General features: G+C 47.6%; 1 protein-coding gene across 1 annotated transcript in view; it reads left to right on the forward strand.

The window, feature by feature from the left end:
- The first annotated feature begins 7,197 nt into the window (after positions 1-7,197).
- TRAP1 (TNF receptor associated protein 1) overlaps positions 7,198-10,817 on the forward strand; it is a 63,333-nt gene continuing 59,713 nt past the window's right edge. Inside the window, exon 1 of the mRNA XM_006090432.3 lies at positions 7,198-7,344. Coding sequence (XP_006090494.2) covers positions 7,269-7,344 — 76 coding nt within the window. The 5' untranslated portion in view covers positions 7,198-7,268. The remainder of the gene's footprint in view (positions 7,345-10,817) is intronic.

Raw genomic sequence — 10,817 nt, forward strand, 5'->3', positions numbered from 1 at the left:
ATCCTGCATATCAGATATTTACATTACAATTCATAACAGTAGCAACATTACAGTTATGAAGTAGCAACGAAAATAATTTTATGGTTGGGTCACAACATGAGGAACTGTATTTAAAGGGCCAGAAGGTTGAGAACCACTGGTCTATACTTTGAGGAGTAAGGCTACAGGGTACCAAGAAAAAAAATCTTGACTTTGAAACTGCCTTACTTAATCTCAATGTTCACAACAAACGTGGGTTTAGGGAGAGGGGGTCTGGTCAAGCGGTTCTTTGGCCTCCTTCACAGCATTTGTTCTGAGCTGGAATCTCCTGCCACTTTTGTCTTCCTGGGCCTCCAGCCTTCCTCAAATCCCAAAATAAGAATGTGGCAGGACCACAGGAAGCCTGAGGTTCTCTGGCTGGGACAGGAGTCAGGCAGAACCCAGGCTGCAAATAGCCCCACGGGGCTTAAAACCCTGAGCTACCAGGACAGAGGTGCAGGGAGCTGTCCTGACTGTGGACAGAGGTGCAGGGAGCTGAAAATAAAGAGTCACATCTTGCTTGCTTTTCCGTAGAAACAGAAGAGGAGCCTCACCCTGACCAGCTTCCTGGGTGAGGTGACTCCGTGGGGCAAGTGCCGGGTCAGTCCCATCCTTCCTGTTTCTTGAACTACAGGCGCAGCACCCACCACTCACAAGAGACCTGGCTGATGCCAATGGACCATGGCACCCTGCCTCATGCCCAGGGGCTGTTGGCACCTTCAAGGAAAACATCAACAGTCTGCATTTCCACTCTGTCCGTTGATACTCTGCTGGACCAGAGAATCCCAACCAAGGAAACCATCTTTATATCTGAGGAGACACAGTCTTGGCAGTGGGAACTCTGTGAACACCACCCACCTGTTGAGGCCTGATGTCAGGTGCTGCTCAGGATGCCACCTGGATAGGGCCTCTGGCTGAAGTAGAGGCCCATGGCATCCAGGCAAAGGGTCAGTCCTTGAAGGAGGGAGGGCCTCAACAGCACAAACATTGAGAGGGTCCCTGAAAGCCACCAGGAAGCCATGTTGAGCAGGGAAAGGAGCCGGTAGGCCAGGCCTTCCTATGAGTGTCAGGGAGTGGTGGCGATAGGAATTACAGGGCCATCAGCTTGGGCCAAACACCCACATGCACATACATGCAAGCACACACAGAATGGAGTTGCTTTTTCACCCTATAGAGTCTCTCAGACTAAACCAGTGGTTGGCAAACGGCAGCTCGCGAGCCACATGCGGCTCTTTGGCCCCTTGAGTGTGGCTCTTCCACAAAATACCGACTTCTGCGCATGGGCCACGAAGTTTCAATCGCACTGTACGTGCGCGCCCACACGTGGTAAACCAATTCTCACTTGTCTTTTCATAAATAATGCGTGAGATAGGCTGGAGATTTGGTGGATGCTTTTTTCTTTCAATGCTTCATCCACAAGCTGGGAAAACTGTGGCCTCAGCTCTTTGTCAGGACAGAAGGCATCTTTCAAAACATGCCATCAAGGCCAGTTCGCTGAGTGAACTGTATCCCCCAGCAGAAGCTTCCAGGAATAAATGCAAGGAAGAGGTTGCCGCCTTCTCCACCCTGCCTTCCCCAGAGCCAAAGTTGCTCAGAAAAGGCCCCGCTAGTGATATTTCACAGTTGTCTAGACTCAGGTCTGTCTTCCATTTATCATGCTGGACAGGGAGACTGGGAGCCCACCAGGATGGCCTGGCCTCTCCTGCCCCTCCTGCAGGGAGCACAGACATTGTTCACAGTGGAAGGGCCCCAGGAGGAGGCGTTGCCCAAGGTCACCCGGCTAGTGGGTGGCCAAGGGAGTCCCCTAGAGGGGCCTGGACTGACTGCCAATGCTGTAGAGAATAAAAAGGGAGAAAGGCCTCAGGTTCACGCACCCCTGAATGTGTGGGGGTCTGTGCAATCAATGTGTGACATTCCCAATGTCCTTGGTGGTGGAATTAAAAGTGGCCACTAGTAACGCAGAATGAGCAGTTTGGAGATAGAGTTTGGAGTCATCCAGTGAAATTAAAAATGCTCTAGTAAGTTCCAGGCCAGGTCCTGCTAAGTGGCTGCACCTGCCTCTATGAAGGGCCAGAGGTCTTGCTTCTGACCCAATCTCACGGTTGGCAAGTGTGAAAGTGGGGGTCAGGGCTTGGGTTCCCACCAGATGTAGCCATGCTGCTGTGGGAGATCTCTGAAGTTGGCAGGGGACTGACATTCATTAACATAACGAGATACAGTAAAACCTCGGTTCTAGAAGTCTCCCATCTCCAACAATTCAGTTCTCGACCAAGTTGTTCATGGAAAAAATGCCTCGGTCTTTGAACAAAACCCTTCCATGATGATACATCAGCATGACAAAAAGCGTCTCTCAGGCCCCAAAGGAGAGAATGCAGTCAGTTTGCTGGTAAACCTTGAGTTGTTAACATCTCAGAAATTTGCCAGCTTCTGTTGCTAGTGAAATGGATGATTAGCACAAGTTTAAAACATAAAGAGGCCATCAAGAGTTCTACTGTTGGCCCTGGCCAGTATGGCTCAGTTGGTTGAGTGTCATCCCATGCACCAAAAGGTTGCTGGATTGATTCCCAGTCAGGGCACATGCCCAGGTTGTGGTTTGGTCCCGGTTGGGGCACCTATGGGTTGGGGCATGTATGGGAGGCAACCGATCAATGTTTCTCTTTCTCTCTCTCTCTTCCTTTCTAAAAAAAAAAAAAAAATCAATAGAAACATTTTTAAAAATGCGTGCTAATGTCGCTAAGGGTGTAAAAGAAACAATGATCACAGGCAATTGAAGAGGTAGAAAAACTTGGAGAAAAGAGGTAGAAAAACTTGGAGAAAAGCAGTTAGCCAGGGGACAGCATGTAAAAGAGTGAAGATGCTACATACTGGCTTACTAAACATCATCCTGGAACAAGTGCTGAAAGTGATTCCTTTAAGGCTCGTAGGGGGTGGCAAAGAAGTGTTTGTTTATAGATTAAACAGTACACTAGACATGTACTGTATATAAGAAAGGTTAAAACGGAATTATTTGTGGGTCTGGAACAAATTAATTTAATTTACATGATTTCTAATGGGGAAAAAATGATTCCGTTTTTTAACAAATCGCTTCTCAAACAGCCTTCCGGGACGAATTCAGTTTAAGAACTGAGGTTCCACTGCAGCTGTTAAGCGAACCAGCAAAATACTAGGTTTCTGAGTTCCAACTCATGCTGAGTTGGCGTCAAGGTCCTACAGAGGATATAAAGGACTTTAGGGAACGTGCAAAACCTTGCAGGTGTCACCTGGCCATTAGTTGCTTCTCTGGATTTGAAGGTTTTGATGCCTCAGAAATCTAGAGACAGTTACTACCTCTGAAGCTGTGGCCAGCAGCCTCCCAGCTGCAGCTGCCCCTCTCCCAGACCAGGTCTGCACAGGTGTGCATCTGCTGGGGGAAACCCTTGCTCCGGAGGCCTAAGCACTAAGACAATTATAGAATAGCTTTCAGACAACACCCAGCAGCTACAGGACTGTTGGGGCGTTTCTCTTCTTAACATGCCTACTTTTTAGCCTCAAAAAGTAACCTGCCTGCCCAACCTGTGTGGCTCATTGGTTGAGCGTCGACCCATGAACCAAGAGGCCATGGTTCGATTCCCGGTTGGGGCACTGATCCCCACTGCGGGGCATGCACGAGGCAGCCGATCAATGATTCACTCTCATCATTGATGTTTCTATCTCTCTCTCCCTTCCTCTCTCTGAAATCAATTTTTAAAAAATAACCTGCCTTATTAGAGGATCCATGAAATTGGGGGGTGAAGGATGGGGAATCACATCATTCCTGGGACCTTTCCAGGCCAAGAAATATTCTTCCGCTTGAAGCTTTTCCTCCTGTAGGAAAACACAGTACATTGCCTCCTGAGGGGAGGAGTTTGTCCAGGAGTTGGTGCCTTGAACATAAAAATGAAAAGGGGAGGCAGTTGAATTTGTTTTTTCTTTGCAGTGGGCATTGTCTTTAAATTGTGGTAAGATATACATAACATAAAATTTACCATCTTAATCATTTTTAAGTATACAGTTCAGTGGTATTAAGTACATTCATATTGTTATGCAACCATCACCACCATTCTCTCCAGAACTCTATTCATCTTGCAAAACTGAAACTTTGTCCCCATTAAACACTATATACCCTTTCCCCCTTTCCCAGCCCCCACCTTTCTACTTTCTGTCTTTTTTTTTAATATATATTTTATTGATTTTTTACAGAGGAAGGAAGAGGGATAGAGATTTAGAAACATCGATGAGAGAAACATCGATGAGAGAGAAACATCGATCAGCTGCCTCCTGCACACCTCCTACTGGGGATGTACCCACAACCAAGGTACATGCCCTTGACTGGAATCGAACCTGGGACCCTTCAGTCTGCAGGCCGACACTCTATCCACTGAGCCAAACCTGTCAGGGCTCTACTTTCTGTCTTTATGAATTTGATGACTACCTACTTCATGTTAATAGAATCATACGGTATTGTGTTTTTGTGACTGGCTTATTTCACTGATCATAATGTTCTCAAGGTTCATTCATGTTGAAGCATGTCTCAGATTTCCCAAGTCTGAATAATACTACATTGTATGTATAGACCATGTTTTGTTTATCCAGTCAACCAACGATGGACACTTGGTTTGCTTCTACCTTCTGGCTATTATGAATAATGCAGCTGGCATTTTTTTCATGACCCTCAGCTCACCCCAGGGAGGTAAGGTAGTGACTTTTATTTATTTTTAATTTTTTGTTTGTTAATTCTCACCTGAGGATATTTTTCCCCATTGATTTTTTTAGAGAGTGGAAGGGAAGGGGAGAGACAGAGAAACATTGATGTGAGAAAGACACATCAATTGGTTACCTCCCACATGCGCCCTTGAGGGGGGGGCCAGGGATTGAGCCCTTGACTGAAATTGAATCCTCAAGCTTTCATTCTGTGGGCTGACGCTCTAACCACTGATCAACCCGGCTAGGGCGAAGGCAGTGACTTTTAGAGAAGGGATGAGCAACCTTATAGTGGCCACCGTGGTGGTGAGGAGACCCAGGGGGTGCTCTCCCCCTTTCTCCCCTCTTCTCTTCTGCTTCTCTCCTGCTCTCCCTAAGCCAGGCTCCAGTCTCCATCAATTCAAGTATATCTGCATCTAATTACTTTTCCCTTCTTCCATTTTCCTTGTGTGCACAGGGGCTGAAAACTGCCCATAACTCCATCAAGACTTGACTTGGATCCCTGGTCACCTTAAAAAACCACACTTCCCTGGGCTACTGGAGGACACCATCTCACAAATATCTGTGGCTGAGGGTATGTTTCTTAAGGCCACAGGGCAAGAGAGGACAGAAGGCCCTGGTGTGTCTGGAACCTGGTAGGTTTGCCTCCACAGAACCTGGGTCCTGCCTGTCTGGACAAAGTCCCCTCATCCTTATCTGAAGCCTTGGCTTCCTTCTTCCCTTTGCCAAATACCACTTCCCTTTCCTGAAACAAAAGGGCTCCCCAAGCTAGATCTACTGTCCTATAGACCAGTGGTCGGCAAACTCATTAGTCAACAGAGCCAAATATCAACAGTACAACGATTGAAATTTCTTTTGAGAGCCAAATTTTTTAAACTTAAACTATATAGGTAGGTACATTGTTATTAACTTAATTAGGGTCCTCCTAAGGCTTAGGAAGAGTCACACTCAAGGGGCCAAAGAGCCGCATGTGGCTCGCGAGCCGCAGTTTGCCGACCACGGCTATAGACCAATGTATCAGGGCTTACAAAAGATGATTTCCACCCGGCCAGTGTAGTTCAGTAGTTGAGTGTCCACCTATGAACTAGGAGGTCACAGTTAGATTCCTGGTCAGGACACATGCCCCGGCTAGGTAGTGGGCTTGATCCCCAGTAGGGGGCGTGCAGGAGGCAACCAATCAATGATTCTCTCTCATCATTGATGTTTCTATCTCTCCCTCTCCCTTCCTCTCTGAAATCAATACAAATATTTTTTATATGTAAAAAAAGATGATTTCCTGAGTGGAGTGAACAGCGAATGAAATGTGAGGCTGAGGCCCCTTAATTCCCCTGCAGAGTAGCTGAGTGACATCCTGGGAATGGCTGGGCCTGGGACTGGCTTGGTCGTCTGCAGTGTGGTGAGGGAGGGAGGGAGGGAGGGAGGCAGGAGGCAGGTCATGCAGGGCCTGGAGGGGTTTGGAATTGCTGGTAAGTGTGAAGGGAAACCACTCGAGGACGCTGATTGAGGAGTGTATGATCCAGTTGAATGCAGAGAATGAGGGATGGGGGTGGTGAGGAGCTAGGTGGGAGTCTTCAGGTGAGAGAACTTCCTGAAGTTCTCTCCCATTCAGATCCATCCACCTCTCATACCTTCTTAGCTGCTTAAGCCTGGAACCTGGGGTTATCCTTGACGCCTTCCACCTGGAAGTGTCCCTGACACACCCCCTCCGATGACCCAACCAGGTCCAAGCCCCAGGGAGGACTCTGTACTTTGCTGCTTCTGCCACAATCTCTAGTAACCCCCGTCTTTGTACAATTATTTGATTGTGGCAGTGAGTACTTTTTGTTTGTTTGTTTTAAGGAGAAATGCAATTTTACTCTTTCACGAATATATATATATATTTGGCAGTGAGTCTTTGGTGTGCCTGAATCATTCGGGGAGCCGCCTGGGCCCCACTTCAGGCGGTGCCAGGGAATCCGTCTTTTACCTGAGTTGGTCTGCGTCCCCATGAAGACTCTTACCTCCACAGGGTGAGAGAAATGCAATGAAAGAAGAGCCCGGTTTTGCTGGCGGGGCTTGCTTGGCTCCTGAGTTCATGTCTTAATGTAGACAAATCAAGCCTAAACTTCTCCCTTGCACTCCTTTAAGGCATGTGTCCTGCCTTGGGTTGAGGGGACCGGCTTTGTAAATCGCCCGGCACTTGTTGGCTCCAGAGACATTAACTGTTTCTGCCCCGGTGCCGTCCTTTCAAGCCCTCCGAGGCGGGCATCATCGGCCCCCTTTCAGGGATGCACAAACTGAGGCCCAGCAGGCTGCGGAGAGCCCGACGTAGCTGCGCGCTCGGCCCGTCGCCCTTGACAACACGACGCAAGGTCACGGAGGTCCCGCCCCCAAGGCCAGACTGTCCCGCGCGCCCCTCGGAAGCCCGGGCCGCCGGCCGGCGCAGGCAGCGCACTGGGCACCCCGCGCGGCCCGTGACGTCATCAAGCGGCGCCAGAGGAAAACCCGGGTCCCGGCACGCGCCGCTGCACGGGGCGCTGGGTTGGACAGACATGGCGCGCGAGCTGCGGACTCTGCTGCTGTGGGGACGCCGCCTGCGTGCGCCGGCGCTGGCGGCCACGCCGGGAGGTGAGGGCAACCGGGCCGGCGGGCGGGGCGGGAGGCACGGGGGCTCCGAGGCCGTCTCCCCCTCGCGCGGCATGGGAGACTGAGATTTGTTCGCCCAGCGTTTGGAGTTGGGTTCCACCTGGCTCAGCGGCGCTCCGGGCTGCGCGGCGCCCCCAGGCGGTAACGCCTTTGAGCCCGGCCGGTGTGGCTACAGCAGGGGCTTCTCCTTGTGCCGGGCGCGGCGGAGGGCCCTTGGGTTCCTCGTTCGGGAGCCGAAGGCAGTTTCGGGAGTGAAATCCGAGGGCGAGTGGATGCTGGGAACGGACTTCCCCGGCGCGGTCACTTAAGTCCCTTCGTTGCGCTTTTCTTCCTCCCGCGTCCGACTTTTATGCACGGGGAATGCGTCAACCACTTGCTCCCTCGTCCAGTCGATACCCGAGTGCCACTCCGCCCTTCGCGGCACACGGCGGCGAACTGAACCGAGACCTGGCACCCGGGCCCTCGCGCAGCCGCGGGGCTGGAGTTGTTGGCCGCCTTTCCCGACCGGCGTCTCTGCTCCTCGCTCGGACGTAACCACGGTGAACGTGTTGGCTTTCCTTCCAGGCCCTGCACCACTGCACACATATAATTAGACGTGTCTAATCATTTTTTACGTAAAAAGATCTAAACCACATATACATTGTGCTACAGAATTTAAAAAAAAATAAATGTTTTGGTTGATTTTAGAGAGAGTGGAAGGGAGGGGGAGAGAGAGAGAGAGAGAGAGAGAGAGAGAGAGAAATATCCATGGGAGAGAAGCATTCATTGGCTGCCTCCTGCACGCCCCCCACTGTGGATCGAGCCACCAACCTTTGGGTGCATGGGAGGACGCCCAACCAAGCCACCCTGGCCAGGGCTACAGAATTTTTGTTTTAAAGCTCCCAGCATGGCTTACACATATTTTTGTAAGTATCCACGGTCTCCGACCTTCCAATATTAAGGACGAATTATCGTTTACTTACTATTATCTTATTAATGGACGTTATTAACATTATTTCCAGAATTTTTCCCTCCCTGTGTTTCTGTTGTTATTACACTGCTGTGTAGAATTGGCACTATTTAAAGCTTTGTGCACATGTATGGTATTTCTTTAGAATTACAGAATCAGAGTTTTAGAATTGATGATTCAGAGCCTGTGCAAATTTGAAATGTTGGCCGATATTGCCAAATTGTTGTCCATAAAGGCTTACTAGTAATCATTTTGTATTCCCATTAGCAGGAATTGAGCCTGCCTATGACAAGGTATCTTCTCCAACACCAGACATTACATCTTTCCAAATCCATGGGTTATTTCTTATCTAATTTACACTTGCATGGATACTAGTGAGCAAGAATGTCTTCATTTGTGTATCTTCTATGAACCTCCTTTTCATATCTTTCACAACTTCTTCTGTTACCCGTAGAGTTTTAAATTTTGGTGTAGTCTATTTAACCATGACTTTTAAAAATAGCATGCACTAGCATATGAGCCAACTGTAAGTTTTATCACTATTGCTTGTATCCAACGTTTTCCTTTTTTCAGATGTATTTCCTGTTTAATCAGAGTATATCCTTGTGTTAGTTTTGCAGAATAAAGTCTGTAGGTTGTAAGTTTTCTAAGCCCCACCTTGCCTAAAAGGATTTTTATTTTGTCCTCATACTTGGACATCAGTTTGTGTATTGCATTCCAAGTCAAAATAATTTTCCTTCACAGTGATGATACTGCTCTGTTGTCTTCTAGCACCATTGTTACAGATGAGCAGTCATATCAGTTTGATTCCTATTGGTTTAGTAGTTACTTGTGTGTGTTTTTCCCTCTCTCCTCCCCTCTCCCTTTCTCTGGAGTTTAAGATTTTTTTCCCTCTTTATTATTCATGTTTTAAGATGTTCCACCTGTGTTTGTAATTTTTTCCTTGTATCATGTAGTGTCACCTCCATTTTGAAGATATGTCAGTTTTCAGCACAGCCAAATTTTGTTCTGTTTTTTTAATCTCTTTCTCAATAATCTGTGTCCTCTCCTGCAACTACTATTGCAGTGGTTCAAGCATTCTTTTGCTTGAATCTACAATACAGATTTTGTTCTTGGAAGCCTTCTGTATTGTAGATGCCCTGACATTGTCACCTGTGTGGGTAAATGTGAAGGTATAGTTGTTTGATGAGTGAATTTAGCCAAGAAAATCTCTTAAATAATGGGGGGGGGGGGCGGGGGGGGGGGAAGAATATGGTTATAAGAGAATTTGCCTATACAGAAAATTCAGAATTCTCCTGTATTTTTTCCTCTTTTCCTGAGAGAGTTGCCAAATTTTAGCATGCATTTGGTTTTACATCTAGGACTGACCTCATGTCACCATTATCCCAGTGCTTCTCACCCTTAGAATATCTCTGAGGTGTGGAATAGAGTCTCATCTTGTGGGCTTTTTGTTTTTCATTTTTGCTCATTAACTAGTTTATCAACAACTATATTTTGAATGCCTTCTGAGATGTCAAAGATGTTAGCCTGCTGACAAGGTCATAGGTTAGTGGGAGCACGCGGCTTCCAGGCAGTGTACACAATGGAGGCGTGTGGCCATGGTTGACTGTTTGACTAAGTTTTACAGAATAGAGGACATATGGGCCACGTCTTGAAAATATCAGGTGCAGGGAAAGGGAGTGCCTCTGAATAATTTGGTTTGACAAGAAGCTAGGAGTATGTGGGAATGAGGGTGAATGAGGCTAAAAAATTATGTTCTTTCTCGTTTGTTAGATGTAAACTTGTGGGAAGGATCACAATAGTCACAGTGCCAGACTTGGGCCAGTATTTGGAGAACCCCGCTGCAATCACTGAGGTCCACATACCTGACTTACTACACTTTCAGGACCAGGTGGCTGATTACAGATAATGTCTTTCCCCTGTGAACCTTCAGTTGCCTGGTAGTTGGGAACTAACAGTATTACAACCAACAATTAAATTCCTTCCCAGTGAAATGTACATTCATTCTGGGGAGTAGGGACATCAAAACCTGGGTTATCTGGTGTTGGGGAGTGAGTCTCCTTGGCCCTGCTCAGTGCAGTAATTGTGGGAGTACTTACTCCTGATCCTGCTCTACTACACCAGCTGTAGGGTCTGAGTCTCTCCGACAGGGGCTGGACCTCCTTGGATGCTTTGTATCGGATGGAGAAGATATAAGGAGTTGTAGGCATATAAGAGAGTCTTTATTGCAGCCCAAGTAACCATTGCTACTAAGGAGCCATTAGACAAAGCAGTCTAGTAAAGCAGTCCTTGCTAATACAGTAGCAAACACAGGAGCCATCCTAGCAAAAACAGCCAACACTGGCTGGTCAGTAATACATCTTCCCGACAACACAGCCCCATACTGGCTGGTCTGTAACATACTTTAGACTAACTTAGACAAAAGCGACTTCTTTTTTTTTTTTTTTTTTAATATATTTTATTGATTTTTTACAGAGAGGAAAGGAGAGAGATAGAAACATCGATG

This window comes from Myotis lucifugus, unplaced genomic scaffold (genome assembly GCF_000147115.1).
Source record: "Myotis lucifugus unplaced genomic scaffold, Myoluc2.0 scaffold_72, whole genome shotgun sequence".
Lineage (NCBI taxonomy): Eukaryota > Metazoa > Chordata > Mammalia > Chiroptera > Vespertilionidae > Myotis > Myotis lucifugus.